Source organism: Ictalurus furcatus, chromosome 3 (genome assembly GCF_023375685.1).
Source record: "Ictalurus furcatus strain D&B chromosome 3, Billie_1.0, whole genome shotgun sequence".
Taxonomy (NCBI): domain Eukaryota; kingdom Metazoa; phylum Chordata; class Actinopteri; order Siluriformes; family Ictaluridae; genus Ictalurus; species Ictalurus furcatus.
Window position 1 is genome coordinate 25,444,321 of NC_071257.1, and position 28,000 is coordinate 25,472,320.

Sequence of the window (28,000 nt, forward strand, 5' to 3'; positions counted from 1 at the left end):
TTTGTTTTTATTTTTTTATATATATTTTTTTTAAAACCTAGCAGTACTTTAGAAATGTTTCCCTTTCTATAAGTTGGCAAAGATGGTCTACCATTTTGACCAGTTTGACCTGAGTTTTACAACTGGTAGCTGTATTTGCTTCTCTTTAGCAAACGAACTTTTCAATAGAAACGTGAAGTGCACATCACAAAGAATGTGATAATTGCATTAGACTATTGAGGAAAGGAATCCCATATCCTGTCAAGTAAGGTTTTTTTTTTTTGTCGAGCCGCGTGCTTCCTCTTGACATCTGCGCTCTGATTGGTCCGCCGAAGGCCATGTAGCCAATCAGGTCGCGGCTACTGTGGAGGAAGGAATAAATACAAGATGGCTCCTCATATAAAATCAGCCTCCCGGCTTCTCTTTTGTGAACAACAAAATTACTTTTCTTTACTTATTCGCGTGAAATACCTTTTTGGGACAAGTGCCGAGGGTTAGTTTGTTGTCTGTGGTGTTAAAGTGTGACTCGCTCTTTTTGTGTGTAAAGAGATATTTGAGAGAAACCGGGGCGTCTCATTTTAGGCTAGTGTGAAGCGGCTCCACTATCGACACTCGGCTGGTGTGCGACGATATTGGGCCTTTCTCCATATAGCACGCGCTGGGTAAATATCGCGCGAGCGCTACACCGGTCAGTTAGTGGATTGATTAGCTAATCCGCCCCTGAGCAATTAATGGTGTCTGTCCGCTATTCAACACACCGCCAACGGACGAAACTTACATTAGGGAAATATACACTTTAATTTTTCACCATGGCTGTCTCGAGGTGAGTTCTGTTTCTTCTTTCCTTTTTTAAGAAAACACTGTGAAAGAGCGGTATCCAGGCTAACTCCTAGCTAGCTAGCTAGCAACGTAGCTCTCGCTTCACTGCTAGCCACTATGAGCTAGTGCAGCAGGCAGACTATAGCTAGCTCTCTTAGGCCACATTTTCATGCCAAGAGGATATAAAATTGAGTCGTTGCTAAAGAAAAACGAATATTTAAAGAGGACGGTGTGTTAGAACTTGGTGCTAAAATGAAGTTTGATATACGTATAATAATACAAAAAAAAACCCCGTCGATGTCTGTAGTGTTTATTGTTGTGTTGTGAAAGTTTATGGAGGCCTCGTTATGTTGGAATATGATGCTAGTGGTGACCTTATCACCGGTGCGTTAGACATCTTATGTTGGCATACACGAGTTAAATGATCCTGAAATGAATGATCCAGCTTTCCGCTGTAAAAGTTGCTATCTCGTGTATATGTGACTGTTTCGAGTGCTAGTCATGCCCTCTGTTATTTTGTAGGGGGAAGCTTTTCTACATCTTATGCTCCTTATCATAAGTGATTAGTCGATTAAACCTCATGCCAACTTATTAAAGTGTGATCGAGGTGATGTGTGGTTTTCTGTAGCGGAAATCTGTCTACGTGATTTCAATCAGCGTGCGTGTGCGTGCGTGTGTGTGATCATGCCTGTATCTCTGCCCAGTTATTTGGCTAGATCTTGGTGAGTGTAGGCAGGGAAGCTGCATCATCATCATCTCGTCTATTTTTATACACAGTGAGAGCACAGTGTACTTCTAACCCACCAATTTCTCATGCATCTCAACATTAAGGTGAAACAAATGGTCCTTAAGTGTCTGGGATGTGTTCACTGGATCAGTGAGATGCCTAGAGCACTGTTTGCTGTCATGGAGGAAGGTGTTTTTGTCTTTCTTTTCCAGATCATACAATGTTTTGCCGCATTTCACACATACTTCCTCGGGTTTGTTTCTTGTCTCGCAGTGGCCCATTTTCTTGCACTTTCTTACCGATATTCATTTAATGGTGTTTTTAGCTCTAAAGCTGTGTTCGTTTGAATATCTGGGAGAAAAATGTCAGACTTGAAGCTTTTGACATGTACAGACATGTAAATGTTTATATCTGTTGTCTTTAGGTTTACCTTTTTATTTTCTGCACTAATGCATTCACCATATTCATATCCATGACCTTTAAACATTAGCAGAATCACTGAGCGTATAGAATGAGACTGGAAAGTGTCTTCAAGAGATCTGGAAAGGTCAGAAACACTTTCTGTTCATGCTTTATGTTGACCCTCACTGCCAGTAATTGCTGAAATAGCACACAAGTTTAGATAGTCCTATGCCAAAGTCAAACATTTCCACCTCTCGGATGTCTACAGCAATCACATGTCACCCTGCCACTATGAGGCAGGTTTGGTTACCCTTTCTGTACGAATAAACCTCGGCCTTGGCGACTTGAGCTGCTGATTAGTCTGTGCTGAAATGTGCTTGTGTCAAGAAGTGTTAATTTTTTTGTTTTGTTTTTTCATTTAAGCTTAACTTTCTTCTGATGGGATGCCTTCCAGCGTTGTTTCTGGAGTTAATTGTAACATGCTCCACTTTTGACATGATGTGCTTGACAAACGTATAAAATGGTGGTACGTTATTGCAGTCGTAGCTTTATCAGAAATAGACGTACTCCTTTGAACGCAGGTGCACTGAAGCAGCGACGGTGAAGTGGTTGTGGCAGCCCAGTTTTCACACGCTGCAATGATCTGCTGTAGTCGTTCGTGTTTGTGAATAAGCGCTTGCAGTCATACTGAATACCCCTGTTCTGACACCTGAACATATGTGAATGGTCACTGAAGTCAGCTTGTTGGACAGGTGTGTTTACTTTGTGTTTATGTTGATGAGTAAACCAATTTGCAACTGACAATGAGGTAATGTTAACTGCTGAGCCTGAAAGCTGGTTTGGTCACCTAACGCTGAAATAGGAGTAGTGTCTGCTGCACATTAAATGTATACAAACTACACTCTGTTTATCATTTGAACACCAGGCATTGCATGAGATGTCTGTCTGTGACTTGTGCTTTTGTGTAATTTAAAATAAATAAATAAATAAAATTCCCTTCTGCATTTCAGGCTAGAGCGTCTGTTCATCTTGTTGGACACTGGCACAACTCCTGTGACGAGGAAAGCCGCCGCTCAACAGCTGGGAGACGTAGTCAAGCTCCATCCACATGAGCTAAATAATCTATTATCAAAGGTGATCTTTCATCTCCCTGCATATCTCTAATGCAGCAACTCTTGAGGGATGTGGGTGGTTTATTTATTTATTTATTTATTTATTTATTTTATTTTTTTTAAAAAAAGCCTTGTTTGTTTTACTTGCAAAACTCAGTTTCATTTTTACTGTCATGCATAAATGGCCTTTAAAAAATGTGGAACAGAAAGGAAATGCAAAATCTTTTTCAATAATCTAAAGGTTGGAGCAGTGTTTGAATTAGTTATTGATATGCAGAGGTGTCGGGGGTGTGTGTGTGTGTGTGTGTGTGTGTGTGTGTGTCTCAAATGCACAGAAGTAGACTAGTTGTTACATATGCAATGTTGCCTGAATGAAACGCCGGTTTGTATGCTTTAATTTCTGTCCTCCTCTTGTCTTTGTAAGGTTTTAATATATTTGAGGAGTCCCAACTGGGACACGCGAATTGCAGCTGGTCAGGCAGTGGAGGCCATAGTGAAAAATATTCCCGAATGGAACCCCGCTCCCAAGCCAAAGGAAGGTAAACACAGCCTCCTGTATTTCTCTGTGGGCTAGCCTCTTCAAAGAGTTACTAAAATTCACTGTACCGTATAAGCCTGAGCTTCATAGTGTAGTTGTGTTTGATCATAACTGATCTTGCAGTTTAAATAGACGCAGCTCTGCAATCGGTGTTCAGTTCAGCATGCCAGAGAGATTTCCTCTGCTCAGTACAATTCTCTTTGCAAAAATGTGTAAAGTCAAATCCGAAATAGAGGTTAAGCGAGATGGTGACATTTAGGAGAGGTTTGCCTTGCCCACATTTTAAGAACCAGTATCAAGACCAGTGTAATGAATAAAATAATAATAATTATGCAGTGCCATGTATCTAATGCATGGCACTAGATGGGCTGCATATCAGCGTTTGTGGTTTAGAAAATATTGCATTTAGATTTGTGTTAAATGTTCAGCACAAAATCAGCTGAAAGGTTTGTGGGGAAAGTTTGTCTCCGAGAGTGAAACTCCAGTGTGAAACAGTGAAAGCAAAGGTAGATTACTCAGCCAGAACTCCATGTACAGTTGTTTTGTCAACAGTATTTGTCAGTGTCTTAAACCAGAAGTGAACAGGTAGCGTCAGGTATCACATTTGGGTAAGGTTATTGATGTATTGATGCCTTTCTTGCAAGCTGCCCCTCACCTAAAATGTGTTTCCTGTCCCACTTAGAGTCCCGAGCAGAAGACATGTCTCCTGAGGACAGCTCTACAGACAGACTCAGTTTCTACAGATTTGACATCTCCCGTTTGCTCAGACATGGAGCTTCGCTGCTCGGCTCCGCTGGTGTAGAGTTTGAAGTACAGGACGACATGTCGGGTAGGTTATGCATAAGCGTGCGCATACCGTAATAATGAACCGGTAAACATACAGCTTTTGTTTTGGTGTACCCCATGCCTGTGGACTGCATTCTTAAATTGTTTGGACTTTTACTTCTAAGGTTTACTTGTTTGTGTGGGGTTTTTCTCCCTCTCTCTTTTTAAAACTGTTTGTTTGTTTGTTTGTTTGTTTGTTTGTTTGTTTGTTTGTTTGTTTGTTTTTGCTCAGAAAGAGTAACTTAATGTGAATGTATAGAATGATTCCAGTTAAAGTGTTTTTTCTCTCCTTCCTCCTCCTGTGTGAGTAATAATGTACATCAGAAAAACTTTGCAAACCCTGTGGCTTCCTTTGGGTTCTTTTGCATTTGACTGGAGCATAAAGTAAACAAAAGTTTGTCTACTATCTGACTTCAACAATGCAGCCTATTTGTTTGCCATTTGACTGACTTGTCCTCAACTTCTGTGATGATGCAATGAATTTGCGTTGCCAAAACATCAACAAATGCTTTCTGTTTGTTTTTTGACCTTTTATTATGTACTTGGAAAATGGTCTGTACTTAAAGTGCTTTTATCTAAAGCACTTTACACTGTGTCCCATTCTCACACACACACACTCGCACACCAATGGTAGCAGAGCTGCCATGCAAGGTGCTATCTTGCCATCGGGAGCAACTTGGGGTTCAGTGTCTTGCCCAAGGTCACTTCGGCATGTGGAGTCATGTGGGCTGGGAATTTAACCACCAACCCTACGATTAGTGGACAACCCGCTCTACCACCTGAGCCACAGCCGCACTTGCTGTGTTAATCATGTTCTTGCTTAAATGCTTTGTGTTTAATCAGTTAGTAGTTCGGTTATCGCCTTAGAATTTTGTCTTGGGTTTTTTTAAAAAAAAAAAAATTTTTTATTCATCTTGTCTTTGTTTTAAAAAGCTAATGTTCGTTCCAGTTATTTCTACTACTGAAGTCGTACTGAACAGAGCACAGAACTGATACCCACAGCAATTTTTTGACGTTTTTTTTTTCCCTGTTTTTTGTCTGCTAAACAGCTGAAGTGGACCCCAAGGAACGACTGGCCCGACAGAGGAAGCTTCTGCAGAAGAAGCTTGGTCTGGATATGGGTGCTGCTATAGGCATGGATACAGAGGAGCTATTTAATGATGAAGACTTAGACTACACCTGTACCACCAATGTAAATAGATCGCAGACTGGCAAGGGGGCTGTGTTCCAGAGTTTCCGCAGCAATACGGTAAGATGGAGTTACTACTTCTCACAATTGAATATGCAAAGAAAAGATTTATTAGGTCATGTATGCACCTACATACATGGGACAACATGTAACAAAAAAAATCAATAGTGGACAATTATTGAAATGCATACAATGCACTACTTTGAGGAATAAAAACAGAAGAACATCACATTTCTTTTGAACTTATCACGTTGTAATACTGTAATGTAGTACCTGCTCAATGAAAATGTGTTGGTGCTAGGTTGTGCTTTATTCACCCCCTATGGAGGACTCATTCACCTCTTATTGGGTTTCTGCTTGTCTGCGAGCAGTGGAATTATCCACTTAGTTTGATAAGTATAATATGCTGGTTGGTTGTCACTTCTGCGCATAGTAGATTTTATAGTGTACCAGGACAAACACAATACTGCAACATTTTTATGTTTACAATGGCTGTCAGTAAATCAGTACTAATCATAGTTTAAGCTATAGTGGTCACAAATAAAAACCAATGTTAGAAACTTTGATAAACCAATAATATTCCTTTTGAGAGTATGTAGCTGCATTCACGTTAGTATGGAGCCGTTTATTTAAATTGTAGTATGGTGCCATTTTATTTGGTACATTGATGCAGTTTTATTTAGTTTTTATGTCAGTATTCTGCACATCCTCATCCTGGACTCATTTTCTAAGGGAACCTATTCCTTTTTTTTAAGAGCTGAATTGTTTTAAATGGTACACTGCTGTTGCTCTAAACACCATCTTCCAAATACCACCACCCTAAAACATGGTTGGGTTGGAAAGTGATTTTATACACAAACACACACACATAAATAAATAATAAAATTAACTGTTTGTACAGTGTGTTTAGTTGTGTGGGTTTTTTTTTATTTATTTATTTATTTTTATTTTATTTTATTATTTTTTTATATATATCATTTACTCTGGACCATCTGATAAGCTTCTCCAGATGTACTCAGAATGGCCCAACCTCCTTTTTTCACTCACAAGGTGGTGAGCTGCTGTCTAACAGCTGTAATTTGTCAACCAGGGGTTTTCCCATGTTCATTGTGAATGGAGGCTATAATGAACAAAGTTAAAATTCCTGTACTTTAACATGCCTAATGCGGACACCTTTTGTATGGAGTTTCAAATCCGATTTGACACATGACTCAATTTGCATCTCTCAAGGTCTACCCATACCAAACAACACCTTAAGAATTACCACCAGTACAGCAGATCATACCGTCCACTACTATTTTTATAGTGTAGAGAGCATTGCTGAGTTTCAGTGGTGGTAATAAAATGCATCTTTTCTACAGCCCATGCAGGCAGCCGAGTTTATAGACTCTGAGTTCCGGCCTGGCATGAGCAATCGTCAGAAGAACAAGGCTAAAAGGATGGCCAAGCTCGTGGCAAAGCAGAGATCCAGAGATCTGGACCCCAACGAAAAAAGGTACCACCATCTTCAATACACTGAAACATTCCTCCTACTTTTTGTGTTCGAGTTCACGTTTAGAGCTGTGGGTCAGGCAGCCATGTTCTACCGTGTTTTTGTTCTCAGCAATGACAGCTTCGAAGGAGAGCCTGAAGAGAAACGGCGGAAAACCACAAACGTAGTCATTGAGCAGCCGGCTGCTGAGAACAAAGTCTTAATTGATAACATTCCCGACAACTCAAGTTTGTTTGAGGAGGTGTGTAAACAAAAATGCTCAGTTCAGAAAGACGCTTGATGCACATGCATATCCCACACAGTTCCACTCAACATGTGCGCATACAGATGTGTACAAGTGTTGTATGATACTTGTGAACATGCTCCCACCTGTAATAAGATACTCAGTGTATACTCTGCCAAAATGTTGTGGTTAAGTTGCCTGTTAAATATCCTTGTTTCTGGCTGTTCCTACTCAGAACACTGATCTAGATCACGATTAAGTACTGATTAGTTGGATCAGGTGTGTTGATGGTAGGGAAATGTGCAGAATCAAATTTTTTCCCTCTCTCTACAATAGACTCAAGAGTGGCCCTTGGAGAGCTTCTGTGAAGAGCTTTGTAATGACCTCTTTAATCCATCCTGGGAGGTACTGTAACTACTTTGTCTTCATCCTTAACAAGCTTTTATTTTTAATGCTGTATGGTAGTTCTATATGTGGGTTACTAATATGTTAAACTGCATGTGTGTTTTTTGGACTACAGGTGCGGCACGGTGCAGGCACAGGCCTGAGAGAGGTGCTGAAGTGTCATGGTGCAGGAGGAGGGAAGCTGGTGGGCAGCACTTCAGAACAGGTAGGGATGAAGAACTCTCACTGTTCGTTTTGTTTGTCTATCCAATAAAGGATCCATATTAATGAATTCAAACTAATAATTTGCTAGTCAGTGCTTCATCTTCGTTTTGTTTTTGTGGATTAAAAAAAAAAAAAACCCACACATCTGCTCTGTTTTATTGCATGGTAGATGAACATACCTAATGTAGCTTTGAAGGATCTGTATTGACGCAAGTTGGCACAGTCAGAGTTGTTGCCAGGCACCGTGGTGACATGTCTGGTGCATGAGAATTTTTATAAATGCATTCATGTGACTCATTATATTGAAAGCATGAAGCAGTCCAAACACCAGTTCCCTGTAGCCCCACAGCCATATGTCCAGTTTTGCAACAAGTAGCTTAATGTTATAAGCTTAAAGCAGCAGATGCCTTTTTATTGGTATAAAAATGTCTGCTAGTCTGAATATTGTCCAGTAACGTGAATGGTTCACCTGCATTATGAGCTGCTGTGCCTGCATTTTAACCCCTTTTTTTTTCCCCTCCTCCTCTTTTTTCTTTTTACTTTCTCAGTTATCCCAGCAGCATCAAGACTGGTTGGAGGACTTGGTCATCAGGCTTCTATGTGTCTTTGCTCTGGACCGCTTTGGAGACTTTGTGTCTGATGAGGTAAGACACCATTTTCGTGACCTCCTGGCCTCGTTTTTCTCCCGACTGCAACTACTAGGCTTTCTTCCTTTTTCTGTTGTAGCAGGGTCTTCTGATTGTCCATTATTTTTAATACTCTGTTAGGTTGTTGCACCAGTGAGAGAAACTTGTGCACAGACACTGGGCATGGCCTTGAGACACATGACTGAATGCGGTGTCACCATGACCGTGAACGTTTTGCTGAAGCTGCTTACAGAGGATCAGTGGGAGGTTCGGCATGGAGGACTGTTGGGCATCAAATACGCCCTTGCTGTCAGACAGGTAAGAAGAGCATCAGTGCTGCCTTATCTGGCTGTGGTTTTGTGGGAGTCATTGAATGTTATATTGAACATTATGCATCAAATGTTATAGAAAATGACACTTAGAAATTTTAACAAACACGTAATACATGTTTGTCCTCATTAACCCACAGGATCTTATTTCGCAACTGCTTCCTCGAGTACTTCCAGCCATCACCGACGGGCTCCAGGATCTGGATGATGACGTGCGTGCAGTAGCAGCTGCTGCTCTTATCCCTGTAGTGGAGGGACTGGTGCAGCTACAGCCTGCTAAGGTCAGCGAAAGGGAGTAAATGCCTTCACCCAAAAATAATAATGTAACATGCTAATGTTTAGTGTTCTGAGTCTGTTGCCCAGATGAGCAAATAATTGGTTCCTTCCATCTTCATGTCTCTCATTTGGTGTAGTATATTAAATACTGTATACTAGTAAGACTACAGGGTATCTGTGTGTAATACGGCTGTTGAGGGAGTGATGGTAAATTCATCTCTAATCCATCTTTCTATAATTACATTTTTTTTTTTTTCCTCTGTTGGAAAGTCATGGGAAGGAAGTACTGGAATTTTTATTTTTATTTTTTTTATTATTTTTTTTCCTCCACTGTTTGAGCAAATGGTAATACAAAAAGGATATCTGCTATGGTCTCCCATATACCTCTACAATAGTTTCCCCTGCTATAGTTTACTTAAACCCAGAAATAGATGTATATGCATGAACACAATCCATTATAGCTGATGTATCGTGTAGCGTGATTGAAGTGACGTGCAGGTCTTTTATTAAAAAAAAAAAAAATTCCTTGAAATGCAAATACCCTGGACTAGTACTTTAGTTGGTTATCCATTTTCATATCAATCTGCTTTTTGTTTGAATATTGTAGGTTCCTTTCATAGTGAACACACTGTGGGATGCTCTGCTGGAGCTTGATGACCTCACAGCTTCTACAAACAGCATCATGACTTTACTATCATCCCTGCTCACATACCCTCAGGTCCTTCACTGCAGGTGAGCCTACAAGTCTGCAAGTCTTGTTTCAGTTACATTTGTATTATAATTCTAATATTGTATTAGCAATGCTGATTAATCTGTTTTGGCGAAAATGTAACTTCTGCGCATTTCTAGACACTTACTTGGATTAAAGGTGTTCGTCACCCTGAAGGAATTATAATGATATTTGTTTTGACTATTGATATTGGATTCCTTTATAAGTGTGGTGAGCAAATGAGTGGTAAAGGTCTTGCTCAAGGTCCCAACAGCACTGGCTCAATGCTACTGCGAATTGAACTTCGTCCTTCTGCGCAGTGGTCCAGAGCCCTAACTGCTGAGCCACCACTGTTAATGTCTAATAGTTTAATTAGCTACACTTTCAAACGCTTTCTCTTCATTGGGTTGGGCAGATCAGACACAAGCACAGTGCAAAACAGGAGATCATTATGCCAGTAGAACACTCAACTTACGTACACAGTTGCGTAACATGGTAGCTTTTAATGCCGTGTCCCAAACGAGTCATCTGTCAATAGTTTCTGTACTTCTGTTTGTGATTAATTGCTTAAACCTCTACAATTTAGTTGGGTTTAAAACAGATATGATCTTTTAAAATGGTCCTTCCTTGTTCTGCCTAACAAACTCTCCTCATCACCTGCAGCATGCAGCAGTCACTGACCATTTTGGTTCCTCGGGTGTGGCCATTTCTTAGACACACCATCGCTTCTGTACGACGTGCTGCCTTAGAGACCCTTTTCACTCTGCTGTCCATGGCTGATCAGGTATGATAGTAAGTGGCACATGTATAATGTAGCCTCAAAGAGACTGCTAAACTTTGGGAGGGTTTATGCAGAGTTGTTTAGAAGTTCATTATAGTAATTATCGGTAGTTACCCTTCCTGTTTGTGTCTGAACTAATTGCAAACCAAATATTGCAGATTCGGTTTTACAGTCAACTTGTTTTACCAGTTCTGTTGTGTAAGTGGAGTTATTTGTAGTGTTTAATGTGTAGTTTCGCTTACTTCCTACAGAGCTGTGCCATGTGGCTGAACCCTATCCTACAAGACATGCTGAGGCACATATTTCAATCCTGCATTCTCGAGAGCAACCAAGAGATACTCGATCTCATCCAGAAGGCATGTAAAGCAGCTAACAGACCCACACTTGGTTTTTTGTTTTTTTTGTAACATGTACTAAATTAACGCATCAATTTACATCAAGGTGTGGGGTGAACTGTTACGGCAGGCCCCTCAGCAGTATGTCGTAGCAGCCAGCTGTCCATGGATGGGTGCCTGGCTCTGTTTGATGATGCAAGCACCTCACATTCCCATTGACATCAACATGCTATTGGAGGTCAAGGCTCGATCCAAGGTGGGTGCATGGCTCATCTGACTTCATTTGCATCTTGTAATGTCACCTAACCAGCATCTAATATATCACATGGGGCCACGATATCATATGACTTCTGCCGCAATCAGGGATATTGTATGTAATGGAAAATAAACTAATACTAGAGCAATTAAATATAATGTGATAAAACTAAATAAGCTGCAGTAAACTGCCATTGCATGCGTGGCTCTAATTATACGCACCCTGTCCACTTTATTAGGAGCACCTGCGCTTTCATGTTATCTAAACAGCCAATCCTGTGGCAGCAGTGCAGTGCAAAAAAAATCATGCAGGTCAAGAGCTTCAGTTAATGTTAACATCAACCATTAGAATGAAGAAAAAATTGAATCTCTCTGACTGTGGATGTTGGTACCAGAAGGGCTGGTTTAAGTATTTCATAAACTGTTGATCTCCTGAAACTTTCTCACACCGCAATCTCTAGAGTTTGCACAGAGCGATACGGGGAAAAACAAAAAAATTTAGTGTGCAACAGTTTTGTGGGTGAGAAAAGCATTGTTGATGAGAGGTCAGAGGAAATTGGCCAGATAGGTTCGAGCTGCCAGGAAGGATATAGAAGCTCGAATATTCTCTCTTTACAATTGTGGTGAGCAGAAAAGCATCTCAGCATGCACAAAGTAACGGACATTGAGGTAGATGGGCTACAACAGCAGATGATCCCATTGGGTTCCACTCCTGTCAGGTAAGAACAGGAATCTGAAGCGATCCTGGACACAAGCTCATCGAAACTGGTCAGATTAAGAATAGAAGAAAAAAAAATCGCTTGATCTTTTTCCAGTCTTAAGCTGCAACCATGCCACAATCAAAGTCCCAGAGATCACACTTGTTCTTCATTGTGTTTGGCCACATGATTGGCTGATTGGGTAGCTGCTTAAATGAGCAGATGCACAGGCGTTCCTGTTAAAGTCATAGATGAGGGTAGTTTAGAGTGTGAAAATGCTGACTGACAGGAAGAGCGTGAATGTGCTCTGGGGGTATTCTGAATTTAACTTGCACTGAAAAGTGCATGCCTGGTTTCTTTTAATAAGACACTATTTTGTATAGAATATTTCTTAGTACACATTCATACATTTTGTAGAGTATTACGAAAGTGACTTGGCAATATTTTCTATGCCAAAGCGCAACATGAATCCACCATTTTCCCCTCATGCAGTTAGACAGATGAAACGTGCATCATTAATGAAATGCATATCCAGTGACTCACAACGTTCAGAAAATAGCAGTTTCAGTTTGTCTACTAGAACCAAAACCAAACAATTAATAAAATTAATACTGGCAAATAGTGCTAAACGAACTAAAACTGAGTTGAAGTTCAAATAACGAAAAACTGGAGAAATTGAATAAATAAATGGCCATTGGCAGTCACCGCTTAAATCACTAAATTTACACCTTTTGTACTGTCTTGCATAATCAGTGCCGTTTCAGTGTAAGCTTTTAAAGCCATGCTTGACAAAAGGATTACTAGTCTGTGAGTGGAGCTCATCTTGTGTGTTATGTGGATTAAGGAGAAGGCGAGTGGGAAGTCTCGGCAGGGTGGACCGCAGGTGAAGGAGACTGTGCAAGAGTACATCGGGGGAGCGGACACCATCACTGAGGACCCAGTCTCGAGAGACTATGTAGTGACTCGTGCCCGGCTCATGGCTGCCAAGTGTGTGCTTTAACTTTCATTTTGTCCTCTGAAGATTTAGGCTATTTGTCATCCCTGTTTCTGTGGTTCTGCTTGTATTATAGTTTTTTAAAAATTGGCAATTCTTGCCTCATTGTAGCAGTGATATGTTGTTCCAGACTGCTGGGAGCACTGTGCAGCTGTATCTGCGACCCACGGTTAAACAGCTCGACTCAAGAGATTCGGCCAGCGGAGTCATTGGCCCAGCTTCTCCTATTCCACCTCAACTCTAAGTCATCCCTGCAGCGCGTTGCTGTATCCATGGTGCTGTGTGAGTGGGCATCCTTACAGAAGGTAAGCAGGAGAGTGCAATCTGGTCCAGACCAAGAGTCTCTTTTTGACTGGTATTGACTTTAACATATTGCTTCTTCCAACCTTTTTAGACATTCAGAACTGTCTGTCTGGATACAATGTAATTTTACTGTTCAAGCGCTTAAAACCTGGATTCATACGGTCATGGAAAATTGCTTCACAAATACCTGTATAATAGAATATATGTTTAATTATTAATGTTGGTTAAACAGTACTTGATGCTCAGGTGATTAGTCACGTCACATTATGTTCTCAGCATGGAGTAACGTCTGGCAGATATGACCAGATCTATTCCATAAAACGGTAGAAGAATCAGGAGTTTTAAAGGTGCTTATAAAGTGGTCTTATTAGAGCTGTGCCGTATGGACTGCTTTTATAGTATAGCTATGTAAACATTCTTCAGTACACACAGACCTCAGGGTAGGTAATGTATGGTCATGAAAATTTGCCTCGAAAGTCATGGAAATTTATTGGTAAAAATGTGTATGAACCCTGTAAAGGTGTTGGTTTAATTGATAAAATTTAATTTGCTAAAATAACTTTAATAAACTGCCAAGTCCTCATTCTGTAAGTGTTATTTACAGTTTCCAGGCAATATAGTATTGATTCTGTAAATGTTTGAGAAGGATATAAAGAATATATATATATTTTTTTTTGTTTGTTTTAAGGTAGACATCCTAGCCATCGGTAGCTAGCTTCCATCACAATTGATTTATATTTTGAGAATTTAAACATTAAGCAGAACTGACAAGATTGCCTTTGAGGTTATGAATGTTTTTGACTTTCTCCATTTTTTTTTTCTCTGTAGGAGTGTGAGGTGGTGTCCAGTGTGGTCCAGCCTCGTCTGTTGGCCATCCTGTCTGAGCATTTGTATTATGATGAAATCGCCATCCCCTTCACACGCATGCAGAACGAATGCAAGCAGCTCATCGCACTCCTTGCTGATGCTCATATCGACGTGAGGGAGAAAATTAACTGTAGTGTCTTCACCATCGATCAGGCCAACGAGCTGGTTAGTTAGACCTGGTCACTCTCTCTCCCTTCTTTTTTTTTTTTTTTTTGGGGGGGCGGGGTTTCAATTAACCAGACCTTAATTAATCTTATAATCTGTGTCTTGCTACCTTGGTAGTATGCTACATTGAGTGGCTCTGTGTCAACATGGATGATGGGCCTCAGTAGCAAAATATTTGAATTACGTGCATGACCATCAGGGAATAAAACATAATAAAGCGTTGTTCTGAGATAATGCTAGTTTCGTGCTCCTGGCATCTGGTTTATTGCTTACAGTAATGTAGTAATGCATCATCACTGCTTGTATTTTTTCCTCACTGCCCACATGCTCTGCTACATATCATTCGTATCCATCCCATGTAGTTGTTCATGAGCTAGGCGAAACTTAATTGCCATCAAGATGCATGTTTAACCCTTAAACACATACCTTGGGTCTTTAGTGACCAGGGACATCATTCAGTACCCTCCCCTTCGTTCATTTTTTTCACATTAGACCTCCACCTTCATAGTATTCCTCAATCTATTCATCAATAATATAATAAGAAAAAATATATAAAATTGTAGAATATCTTTTATAATTAATTTATTGTAAGAAGTTTATAGCGTCGCTACTGACCTAAGGGTGTGTAATGGTGCAAGTATATTTTTCTGCACAATAACATTGAATCTCTCACAGCTCATTAAGTGCAATTCTTTTATTCCTCAAGGTGGTTTGGTAAACAATGATGTAATGTTTCAATCATAATTACCCTAGACATAAAAGAAACGTTACAAAACTTGACGTGGTTCAGCGACTGCAAAAAAGTTTCTAATTAAATACTAATGTTGTTTGATGGTGGATCTGATAAAGCTGTCGGCGAACAAACTATTGATTATGAACATGAAAATATCCTTGAATGATCTGCATCCTGAATATGAGCAGGATGCTGAATTCACCGGGTGAAGTGCAGAAGGTGCCATGTTTGACTATCATAATATTACATCATAATATTATTTTTATGCAGGGGTGTAACCTGGCCTGGGCATTGGGGGCTGTAACCCTGAAGACATTTTTCTTTACCCCCAAATAATTCTCCACTTGGCACGATTTGTCACTATGTAACTGAACGTCAGTAAAAGAAGACATTGGTGATTACATTGTAATTTTTCTATCTTCAGTGAACGGAGGCAAGACCAATCAAACAGGGTTTACAGGAAAATATGTAGAATCACTCATGTCAAATGATGGGGGAGGCTTGGGGGGGGCTTTATTTACAAAGGTTGAGAAACTTGGTATTAACTGAAATCTTGGCAACCATCATTCCATGCTTAGCAACAGAAATCCTGTCCATTTAGGTGCTGTCATCTTTCTCTTTTTAGATGCATGTCTGTACCAGGAATAGAGGATTTGTGCAGAGATCAAAATATTACGTATCTGAAATCTAACGCTTGTGACAGTTTGTCTCATGCACATAACACATTCTGTGTGACATGTCGTATGTTTGTTTGTTTATTTATTTATTTATCCCCCCCCCCCCCTCCTCTTTTCTTTTAATCAGGTGACTAGCATCTTCTCTGAGGCCACAGCGTCTTTGAACCTGAAGTCTCGGCAGCTGCAGTCGTTGGACAGTAAGCGGCAACAGGCGTGCTCTACGGTGGCTGAGACCAGTGCTGAGTGGCAGCAGATGCATCTACGCGTGCATACTTTTGCGGCCTGTGCCATGGTAGGCCTGGCAGCGCTGCCGGACAAGCTCAACCCGCTGGTGCGGCCCCTTATGGAGGCTGTTAAGAAGGAGGAGAACACCCTGGTACAGGGATATGCTGCCTCCAGCATAGCCCGCCTGCTCCAGCTCTGCACAGAGCGCACACCCTGCCCCAATTCAAAGATCATTAAAAACCTGTGCAGCTCGGTGTGTGTGGACCCCATGCTCACACCCAATGCAGAGTGCCCTGTTCCTCCACACACACCTCCAACACAGGATGGCTGCAAAGGTGACAACACTTAAGCCCTTTAAATGTTATATGCGTGTGTCTATTTTTACATGTGTTTAGTACATCTGTCTTTTAAACTGTTAGGCCAAGAATGGAATAAAAATAATATAACTATCCTAGCCTTAAGGGACTTGCATACAATAATCGACATCTGTCCTTACATATTAAGTAAGATGCAATAATTTGGCTTCTTATTGTGCTCTCTTGTAGCCACTGTGTCTGAGAAAGATGGCATGCACCACATGGTGAATAAAACAAAAGGTATCATCACTCTTTACCGACATCAGAGAGCAGCATTTGCCATCACCAGCAAGAGAGGCCCTGCTCCCAAACCGCCAAAAACCTCACCCAATGACCCTCCCCCAGGCAGCTCCATCTCCACAGAAACTGATGAGGTCTAAACTTCTGTACTCAAATTATTATGCCACACTGATTACTGTAATTCGTGCTGGTTGATTTGTAGGTTACAATGCATTAATAAGAATCTTTGGTTACTTTCTCAGAGTAAGAAGCCGATTCTCATCCAGAGGAGAGGTGCAGAGTTCTCACTGATGACTATTGCAAGACACTTTGGCCCTGGTCTCACCAAGGATTTGCCCTGTCTCTGGGAGTCTATGATTGGCCCACTGAAGGCTCTAGTGGACATGCTGGGTTGTAGTAAGCACCTTTTTAAAGGCTGTATATGTAATAGAGTGAAACGTGTCGATCTTGATATACCTTAGCGATGAAGTAACCTATACTTACCAGCTCAAATGTTTACAAAATATTCTTCAAATATACTGTATTATAGATTCCAGGCAGCTCTTGGAGAAGGGTGACTTGGTAGCTCAGGAACTGGTCAACTCTCTCCAGGTGTTGGAGGTCACCACAGGAGCCATGGCTCAGGAGCTCATATCTCTGGTAGGTGAATATGCACCTCTACACCTACAACCATGTGTGCACTAGATTTAATAACATAATTCTCTACACGAACTCTTGGTTAAATAAACTATCAATGTCTTGCCCCTTTTTCTAGCTGTTGGAGCAGCTACCTCTGCTGTGTGCATGTCTCCAGCACCCGTACACAGCTGTGCGTCACATGGCTGCTCGCTGTGTTGGCGTGTTCAGTAAGATCGCCACTATGGAAACCATGAGTTGCTTCCTGGAGCACGTGCTGCCATGGTTCGGGGCGATTGACGACCGGACCAAACAGGAGGGAGCAATTGAGGCAATGGCTTGTATCCTTCACACAAAGATGCAAGTGTATTCTGTGTTAGTGTATATAATTATTAGTAAATTATTTTCAGACAGTATTCCTGCTTATTTATGAGACAAGCAGTGAGTGGCTGTTGCGCTTTCTCATAAGGCCACGTGAGTATTAGTCCTTCACTGTAGCTCTCAGGTGTGATGGAGCAGCTGGACGTGGACATTGTACCCTACATCGTGCTGTTGGTGGTGCCTGTGCTGGGCCGCATGAGCGATCCTAGTGACAGTGTGCGCTTCATGGCCACACAGTGTTTCGCCACTCTCATACGTCTGCTCCCTCTGGAGGTGTGTTCTCCTCATTCCATACTCCGTTTACCCAGGAGTGTTTTGTAAAGCAACACTGCACTGCAATCATTTTTAGTGTCTCTGTTTAGTAGTCTAAGGTGCTTTTCACAACTAGTCATCTGTTTTTTCTAAGTCAGAATTGGAGCAAAAGTAATGTATTTATTTTTGTTTTATTTGAAGTTTTGGCTTGATTGGTTTAGATTCAATTATCAATTAATGAATTAACAGCAAAAAAACATCGTCTGGAAACATTCTCATTAGCCGCTTTCCTTAATTGGTCTGGAATAGAGTGACCAAACAAAGTAAATCTTTGCAAAGTTTATCACCAAGAAATTAAGCAATGGAGAACAGAGTTGCTGCTAAATAAATGATTAGATAGTTATATAAATAACTAATTTAAAACATTTTGTATCATGTCCAGAGTTGGTTAAAATCTCCAGATCGCTACTACAATTCTGTCCTTTGCCTCAGTTTATGCCTTACGAGTCAGTTTAGCAGCTCGCATCTACAATACAAATACGGCAAGCCAAAATACATGGCATGTTTGTTTCACTTCCTTCAGGTGGGCCTATTTAGAGTCAGTTGCTTGCTTACGGCAATCAAACCACACTAGGGTTTTTGTTTGTGTTTTTTTTTTGTTTTTGTTTTTTTTTTTTTTAAATTGGAACGAGACCAATTAAGATCAAGTTGGACCAGTGGTTTTGTGCCGCACTAGGCTGTGATTTGTGTTTTCACTCACTGATGTGAACTGCACCAAATGGGGGAAACATATGGACTAAATTGTGTGGGTTGAATACAAAATAAATATCACTAAAGGAAAATATTCTGGGTCCATATCTAATTTGGTTCTGAAATGGCAAATAAAACTTGTCCAGAACTGGAAAGTTTATTGTGTAATACTCCTCGAACCTGCACCACGGCATTCCTAAAGTATGTTGCTGCTCTTCCTCATGCCTGAATCTGACATTTTTTTTATATAAGCATCATTAACTGCGCACACAAAGCACATTATAAGCTAGGTTGGATTTTCTGCCTAGAACATCTGAATCATTCACATTGTTAACCAAATCATCACATAAATGCAGGTTATATGGCTTGGTAACACTGTTACTTGTGTAAATGCTTAATGCAGATACAGATAATGTAGGTAATGAATAGATCTATTCAAAGTTACAAAGAGTCTTTTCAGTCTAGATAGCTTTTCATGCAAAAAAAATGTATGCATATGTTCTTATTGCTGGTGTCATTTAAAGGCTGGCATCCCCAACCCGCCCACGATGTCGGATGACCTCATTCGTCAGAAGGCCAGAGAGCGTCACTTTCTGGAACAGCTATTGGATAGCAGAAAGCTAGAGAATTACACAATCCCTGTCCCTATTAAGGCAGAACTCAGGAAATATCAGCAGGTAGGTGGTTTCATGGTCGTGCCCTTTACGTGTTAAATGTGTGTTTTGTTTAAACTTATAAATATTCAACACTGAGAAGTGTGTCATGACTGCCTGTTTCAAATCCTGGACCTTTTTTATGCATGTATTTGTTGACTAGACTGGGTGTGTGTTGTGTCATGTCGCCTCTGCTGCATGCATTTGCATAGTGACCAAGTGCTGCTATGTCACTCCCTCTGAGTACTGGGTGAAATATGGTCTCACTCTACTCTTTCTGCACTTCAGTTAAACCAGTGGCCACTCAGCACTTTATCCCCTCTCCATCCTCACAGTCAATATTACAGATGGTTTTTTCCTTTAAATGAAAGAGAGCCAGCGGTAGTGTTTTGATGACAAATTAAATTTATACCAAACAAATTGTAAGCTGGGAAATGGAGTGGCTCTCACTTTCCTTTTCCCACTGGACTAAAATCAAATCCAGAGTGAAAAATCTTCCTGTGGAATTAGATGACTCCGTTCTTTTTCTCTCTGAACTGTAATCATGTATTTACAAGCGGAAAATCTATGTAGTGTTTTTAGAACAGTGCCGAGTTAAAAGGAAGACGGAAGACATTTTAAGTGAGAAGCAAGATCAGGAAGGAATCTGCTTTAATCCCATGTGCAGTTCTTTTGGTGGTTATTAATTGGCATGTAACTGAACTGCATGCTTCCTACTTAGTAACAAGAATATGCTTGATTACTTGGAAAACTTTTATTATATATGAACAATAAATGAATTTGCTAGGTATCTAATTTATCTCTATATAATAACAGGAAAACTTGGTAAACTGATGTGTGTGTGCACTGGCATACACAGATATGCACATGTAAATTTAAACAAAAGTGGCTGAACAATAGAATATACAGTAGAATATACTCTTGTTGACTTGCCAGTAACCATGAAGCTCAGGTTCCTTATTGTCAGTAGTTAGAGTGTTTTGATATAAGTGCTGCAGTTTGAACATAAATTACGTTTGAATTACACTGAGGGGAAAATGTATGTAAAAAGATTAAGTTGTATGGTGTGGCTTTGAGGTGTTTATTTCCATTTTTTTAAATGGATCTTCTTTGTACTAGGATGGAGTGAACTGGTTGTCTTTCTTGAATAAGTACAAGCTGCATGGAATCCTGTGTGATGACATGGGTTTGGGGAAAACCCTTCAGTCCATCTGCATTCTGGCTGGAGACCACTACCTCAGGTTCTCATCACTGCATTTCCATCAGTACAAGCCATTATATGTTAAGGCTGTCCTTTTATATAATAATATAAATAAATCATTTTATGAATAATTCAAGCCCCCCCCCCAATTTATTTGCCTTATTTACCTTTTAATTCATTTTTTTTCTTGTTTAAATCTGCTTTTTTTCTTCTTCTTTTTTATGTGCATGTTTTTGTTTGTGTACAGGGCACAGGAGTATGCCAGGACCAAGGCTATAGACTGTTGTCCTCTGCCCTCTATAGTTGTGTGCCCCCCTACTCTGACAGGCCACTGGGTGGACGAGGTAGGCAAGTTCTGCACTAAGGACTACCTGAACCCTCTGCACTATACAGGTCCCCCTACAGAGAGAGCACGGTACGTTCCTCACCATCCACTGCAGTTCAAACAGGACTACTGTTTTGGGGCTTGATTAACTGTCCTTATAACAGAGGACCGTTAAATTGGGGTTTGGTTGAATCTGCTCTTTCACTGTTTCTGTTCCAGATTACAGCACCAAGTGAAAAAGCACAACCTTGTGGTAGCGTCGTACGATGTAGTGCGGAACGACATCGACTTTTTTAGGTTGATATTTCTGCTTGCTGTACGCATTTCAGATAATCTGCTTTACTTCTGTTTAACAATGAATTAATTATTTATGTTTCCCCACACTAATAGGAATATAAAATTTAATTACTGCATCCTCGATGAAGGTCATGTTATTAAAAATGGGAAGACCAAATTATCCAAAGCTATCAAGCAGCTGTCTGCCAACTACAGAATTATCCTCTCAGGAACTCCCATTCAGGTGAGTCTAGAACTCCTTAACTCTTCTTTCTGAGCAAATGTCTACCTGAAATCATAGAAGGCTCTCTAACAGGGAGCGCAAAATGGGGGTTTCTTTTAGGAAACAATTCTGTTCTTATTTAGAATGTTTTTACCTACCTTTTTAAACCCCCCCCCCCCCCGCATAAAATTTATGCAGACAATATAAAAATTGTCCATAACCCAAATCCCTGGGTAATATGGCCTGTGGCATATGTATTAATCCTGAATTTATTTATTTTTATCGTGTGTGTGTGTGTGTGTGTGTGTGTGTGTGTGTGTGTGTGTGTGAACAAGCACATTAACTTCATCTAAAGAACACCCCCAAATATCTGAATATGGTGGGACACACCGTATAAATGGCAGCTTAAGTACTTGGTCATGATGTTTTGTTAAAATCGCAAGTGTAGTGTAACACCAATATAGACAAGATTTTACAAGTAACATGCTATGACACCTCTGCTTTGAGAAGCCATCAATATATTTCACCAAAAGGACATGGAATTTCATTTATTTGCTTTCTAACCTTGCCTTTATCTTTTGGAAAGGTTACATTGGGCAAACGGCATAGCAGCATTTTTCCCACTTTATAAATATAGAAACTATAACCTGTGTAAGAACAAGCGTGTTAAGAAGAGCCTGTGATTTAAATTACAGCTTGCACTATTGTAAGAGCTGCGGTTATAGAAAATTCAAACAGATTCGAGAATTCAACAGTGCTTTGTTATAAGATGCTACAACTTTTTAGTTCAGAAAAACATGAACTTTCTACAACGTAATGTAGAAAAATGTACAAATTTCACCAGGTAAAGGGTTTTCTTTGAGTGCTACAAATGTATAACCCTACTATGTGATTTTCAGCCTTATTTAAGTATTTTCGTGCCGGTTTCAGGTTTTATAAATGCTGATTATGATGTCACTTTTAATGTACGAATTAATCCGGTGACTTTAAGATTAATTCTGAGTGTGCTGACATTTTGTACATGTGGCACCTGGCTTTAGTGGACATCTTGTTGTACGTTGTTGTGGAGCATGAAATTTTTTTTTTTTTTTTTTTTTTTTTTTTTATATTGACCTTTTTTTGACCCTCATACATCAATGGGTTCTTGGGTAGGTTTCCTGGACAAGTGTTGAAAATAGAAGGGGGGAAAAAGCCTCTTATCCTCTCATCCTGTCTCCTTTCTAGAATAATGTCCTGGAGCTGTGGTCTCTCTTTGACTTCCTGATGCCAGGCTTTCTGGGTACGGAGCGCCAGTTTGCCGCCCGTTATGGGAAGCCCATCCTTGCTAGCCGAGACGCCAAGAGTTCGTCTCGGGAACAGGAAGCAGGTAGGGCTCTTCACTGTTTCCTTCTTCCCATATATATATATATATATATATATATATATATATATATATATATATATATATATATATGTATATATATATATATATATATATATATATATATATATATATATATATATATACACAATATAATATAATATAATTTTATTTATAATGGTGTGCTCTGAATCTTCTTTTAGAGGTGAGCATATGCTAGCATTATTCTACAGACTTGGGCATTGCTTAGGTCAGTGGTTTTCAAAGTGGGGGCCGCCAGGGGGCGCCTGGGGAGCCTCAACAATTTGGTGTGAAAAATAAATACATGATATTTTTTTTCTTTCTCACTCTCAGACAACCACACACACACATTCAATTCCTAATGTAATGTAAAGATGTAATGTAATTGTTAATAAAAAAAAAAAAGGGGGGGATATATTCAGAAGTCTGTATTTTTAATGTGTTTTAAAGACATCTTGTAAAAGGGGGGCCTCTGTCAAATGTTGATGCCATTTGGGCTGCCTTGCCCTGGAAAAGTTTGGGAACCCCTGGCTTAGGTGATGGTTGATGTCTTTTGTTAGTTATTAACCATGTGAATTGGTGGTCTTTTAGGGTGTTTTCACACTTTGCTTGAATGAGCATGTACCCAGGATCGATTTGTTTGGTAGAGAGCATCATTGCAGAGGTGTTTTTGCACCGAAAAATCTTAGATGGATTGGCCACATTTAAATGTCGAATTTTGTCGTGTGCTCAGTTGTTTGCAGAATGGTAGATAATGGGTACATTCCTCCGTTGTTCCGTTATAAAACGGTATCAATAAATCAATTTTTCAGAAGTGAGCGGTTCCCTTTGAAAGACTTCACTTGAACCATGTGCCTGATTTGCAAATACAGCTGAGTGTGAAAAGTGTTATGTAGTAGTGTATTGTGACCGAGAGTGTCTCTTAGGGGTTTTGGCTATGGAGGCTCTGCATCGGCAAGTGCTACCCTTTCTCCTGAGGAGGATGAAGGAGGATGTCCTCCAAGATCTTCCACCCAAGATTATACAAGACTACTACTGTAACCTGAGTCCCCTACAGGTACTGTCTTCTGCATGTACACTTGTATTCATGTACTCTCTCAGCAGAGAGTAAAACTGATCCACTTGTCCAATGAGCAAAGTCTTTCACATATGAATACATTAGTGTTGACCAGGTTTTGATGACTGGAATTTAATGAAATTATTGTAAGGGTCCACATGGTGTCATTTTAGTCTCTCTGTCTTTCTCTGTGCGCAGGTTCAGTTGTATGAGGACTTTGCCAAGTCTCGTGCTAAGGTGAATGTGGACGATGCCTTCTCCACGGCAGCTCAAGAGGATGAGGACAAACCCAAACTGAAGGCCACAGGACATGTGTTCCAGGTGAGACATCAGTGGAGGTCACCTCAGGACAAAAAGTAGTTTAGCTCTTTTAAGACTACATGCACTGTATAAAACTTTCCAGCTAAATGTATAAAGCATACACTTTGAGCAAACCCATGAAAGAAAATAAATTCTGATCTGACTTTGCAGTGAGTTTCTAGTCAGTTACATGCAACAGCAATGTCGTGCCAGAAATGAGGATGATAGTGTGCCCAATTTTAAGGCAACCCCCCTTAATTCCATTTCTTTAGACTGTACATTAGAACTAGTTACTAATTTGACCAGTTTTGACTAAATTGTAATGCAGTGTAACATGAATAGAATATTTACTTTGTCTCAGTTTTAGCATTAACACTGTACATATTGTGTAGGCACTGCAGTACCTCAGGAAGCTGTGTAACCATCCAGCGCTGGTCCTGACACCTCAGCATCCTGAGCACAAGCGCATTAGCGAGCAGCTCGCCTCCCAGAATTCTAGCCTCCGGGACATCCAGCATGCACCAAAACTTTCTGCCCTTAAACAGGTAGATGCACTGATCCTTTTTTTTTTTTTTCCTTTTTTTTTCTTTTTTCTTTTTTTTTTTTTTTTTTTTTTTTTTTAAAAAGCTTTCTTTTCAATTTATGTAATGGCTTTTCAGTGGAATTGTTCATGCTGGAAAAGCAGGAATTGTGCAATACAGGCTTGTGCATTGTGCTGGAAATGGTTAAATGGATATTTTTCTTTATTTATTTATTTTTTGTTCTTCGATGTCAATGTCAGTATTGAATGCAGCAGCTATAGAAACCAGACACAAGCAAGTAGTAAAGTTTCAAGTGGAAACCTGGGAAGTGAAGATTCCTCTGACAAATTCTCATGGGATGTCTGGAGTTAATCATTTGTATATTGTGTGTTAACTAATTTTGACGAAAACTGGGATGTCACTTATCACTGACATCAGAATTGCAGCACTTGCATCGAATATTTTGAAAATTGTATTTAAACATGTCATCTCATCATGCAGTTGCTGCTGGACTGTGGTCTGGGTTCATCCGGCTCCTCGGATGTCAGTACAGAGGCTGTGGTGGCTCAGCACCGTGTGCTGATCTTCTGCCAGCTGAAGAGCATGCTGGACATGGTGGAGCATGATCTGCTGAAGCCTCAGCTGCCAACGGTCACCTATCTGCGTCTGGACGGCAGTGTACCCGCAGGCCTGCGCCATTCCATCGTCTCCAGGTGATAATGCTCATAAATATAAGCTTATGCACGTACACATACTTACAGATGCACATCTTTCTAGTTCAGGAGAATTTAGCTAGAATTAACATTTCTTAGGCTAGCGAGAATCCATGTTCATAAATCCATGTTACCATGTTCATCATTTATTTAATCATTTATCATAGTTCCCAGATGGCTTCCTATTCAGTATGTTCTCACTACATGGTGCGTAACCGAACCGCATTGTTAAACAGTGCATTGTGTGCCCAGTAAACTGCCATCTGTGATTCAGTCACAAAGACGGATTCTCATAAATGCCTGTTATGAATGGATAACATAATTTTTCATATGTAAATAGGAAATGTGTGGTGGAAGAAAAGGTTGGCATTAAAGTCTATTTATTGATGCCCTGTTTTGTACATGAACTGGCCCACGGGTAATTCGGCAACGGTTTAATAGATGTACAAGGTGATTGTACAAAATGTAGAAAAAGGACCCTTAAAGCATTCAAATGTGGATTGAATATGTAAATATCATTGTTTGGATTATGAAAATAAACTATGGTTCTGGCTGAATGTCTCCACCTGTCACCTTTACCGTTACCTTTTTGTCCTGCAGGTTCAACAACGACCCTTCAATAGACGTGCTGCTTCTGACAACACACGTGGGTGGTCTGGGCTTGAACCTCACAGGAGCTGATACCGTGGTGTTTGTGGAACATGACTGGAACCCAATGAGAGACCTACAGGCTATGGACCGTGCTCACCGAATAGGACAGGTAAGTTTATATCCATATATAGTCTAGTTATTTATGAAAGTGTCTGGCTTTGCTTTCGGCTAGAAAAATGAAAGCCTGGGCGCGTCTGGGTTTCAGAAACGTGTGGTGAACGTGTATCGTCTGATCACTCGTGGCACTTTGGAGGAGAAGATCATGGGTCTGCAGAAGTTTAAGATGAGCATAGCGAACACTGTGATCAGCCAGGAGAACTCTAGCCTCCAGAGCATGGGCACAGATCAGCTGTTGAACCTTTTCACCCTGGACAAGGTAAGTGTGCCTCTCGTCAGGCTGTTTTAACAACGCCACTGTATCAAAGGTGTACAGTATAAAATCTTCACATAGCCACATGCATTTGTTCATTTAAGGGTTACTCATCCGAGTTACTCATATTCATGGCGCTCATCCGAGTTACGGTGTCTGTGTGCCCAACGCTGTCCTACTTATGTCATTGTGGGAATAAATGAGCCCCCTCATGCTTCATACAGTGGGACTTTGTGAGGGGTTGCCCCTGTGGGAGAGGGAGGAACTATTTAACACTGGCGCCTATGTCTGTACACAATAGTGTTGGGTTTTATACGCCTTCCCATATTTACATGCGGATGGATAACCTTACAAACAGGGCAAGGATCTTTGGGCCTAGACAGCACAGGCTGTGTGTGCATGTTGGGGCTTTGATGATGCGCAAGTACTGAATGTATATTTGAAGGGGGGGGGAATCCACATTTTGAATTGTTTGAGTGTCAGTAAAATTGATTTTACCTTCTTATGATTATTTACTTGCTTAATGCTAATGTCTGTTCAAGTATTCAAATGGAAAAATGTACTATACTGCAATATTAAATTCAAAGTTGATGGAATTTGAAGGCGTTTTAAGTGAAACATGCACGTGCCATGCGTTCTTTCACACCAACCCACACACACTCATGCAGTCACAGACCATCTGATTGTGTGTTTGGTAAACAGTAAGCTTTGCTTTTATGTTAAAAACATTCACATAATGTGAAAAATGTGTGTATTCTGTCTAACGTGTAACTTCTGTTTTCTAGGACGGTAAAGTCGAGAAGAGCGACGCGGCATCCTCGTCCTCAGGGAAGACCAGTATGAAGTCTGTACTGGACGGCCTGGGGGAGTTGTGGGACCAGCAGCAGTATGAAGCAGAGTATGACCTGGATAATTTCATGCTGTCACTGCACTAACCCAGCACATCCTACTCGCACAGCCTCCACCAAACGTCCTCTTATGATCGACCACTTTTTTATTTGTTCCAGACAATAATGTGATCATATTGACTCAGAGTGAAACACCGTCTGGATAAAACATTTGGCCATGGTCCCTTACAAACTTTTTTGGTCAGTTATGTCAGCCTGGACTTGAGCTTGTTCAAGAACCCTCGTACTCGACCCGTACGCTCTCCTACTCCCACATTGCCACACTGAGGACGAACACACTGGGATTAACTCGTTCCCCCAGACTTGGTCTGCTGATTTTGTTCTCAAACATGCTGTGGGATCTTCCTTGTCTTGTTGATCATAAACAGTATCATGACTAGTCCTCCTGCACTTATACACCATCTTAAAGCTTACCTCGAAAGTCAAATCAGTATTGGATCTTAATAGGCATAGAAGCCAATATACAAAACATAGGATTTTGTATATATTGTTTATTTTTGTAGACTGGACAGCCATCATAACCAAAAAGGCTTCTGGAGCCTTGTATCTAGAACACCAGGGGACACTGTAGACATTTAGACAGCAGAAAAACATTTAACTGGAATGAAAAAAAATGCTAATCTTCCGTTCCACTAGGGGGTGATGGTCTTTTTCTCTGAAGCTTGTCGGTCCCTCATCCGCCTTTTAAAGCTCTGATCAGACCCACAGCCTACCATGACACGCTCTCACACCCAGAGAAAATGTGAAACGTCTGGCATGTGCAAGGGCATGGTGCTGACTGGAATCATGGGTACTGTTCACCTTGCAGATATAGGATGCCCATCGAACCTTGTCGGATAGTTTTAAAAAAGTAAACAAGGACTTGTAAATATTTCTGTAATTTGCCTTCTTTTGATTAAGCCAATAGAATTGTAATAAATTCTAATGAGCTTTCTTTGA

General features: G+C 40.4%; 1 protein-coding gene across 1 annotated transcript; it reads left to right on the forward strand.

Annotated features, from left to right (window-relative positions):
• btaf1 (BTAF1 RNA polymerase II, B-TFIID transcription factor-associated) lies at positions 1–28,000 on the forward strand. Its single transcript, XM_053621705.1, has 38 exons — positions 1–802; positions 2,938–3,061; positions 3,464–3,578; positions 4,260–4,406; positions 5,452–5,651; positions 6,953–7,086; positions 7,195–7,324; positions 7,643–7,711; positions 7,827–7,916; positions 8,464–8,559; positions 8,683–8,859; positions 9,011–9,151; positions 9,754–9,878; positions 10,519–10,639; positions 10,888–10,992; positions 11,078–11,227; positions 12,769–12,911; positions 13,049–13,223; positions 14,050–14,253; positions 15,791–16,223; positions 16,434–16,618; positions 16,727–16,880; positions 17,014–17,123; positions 17,239–17,440; positions 17,605–17,753; positions 19,007–19,159; positions 20,255–20,376; positions 20,584–20,751; positions 20,881–20,958; positions 21,052–21,181; positions 22,385–22,526; positions 23,468–23,598; positions 23,797–23,919; positions 24,291–24,443; positions 24,921–25,132; positions 25,733–25,892; positions 25,989–26,159; positions 26,939–28,000. The coding sequence occupies exons 1-38, from the start codon at positions 789–791 to the stop codon at positions 27,086–27,088; spliced, it is 5,586 nt and encodes a 1,861-aa protein (XP_053477680.1). The 5' UTR covers positions 1–788; the 3' UTR covers positions 27,089–28,000.

Coding starts and splice junctions, on each gene's coding strand:
- btaf1 (XM_053621705.1), top strand. Junction 20,377..20,583: donor GCTGGAGACCACTACCTCAG/GTTCTCATCACT, acceptor GTTTGTGTACAG/GGCACAGGAGTATGCCAGGA. Junction 26,160..26,938: donor ACCTTTTCACCCTGGACAAG/GTAAGTGTGCCT, acceptor TCTGTTTTCTAG/GACGGTAAAGTCGAGAAGAG.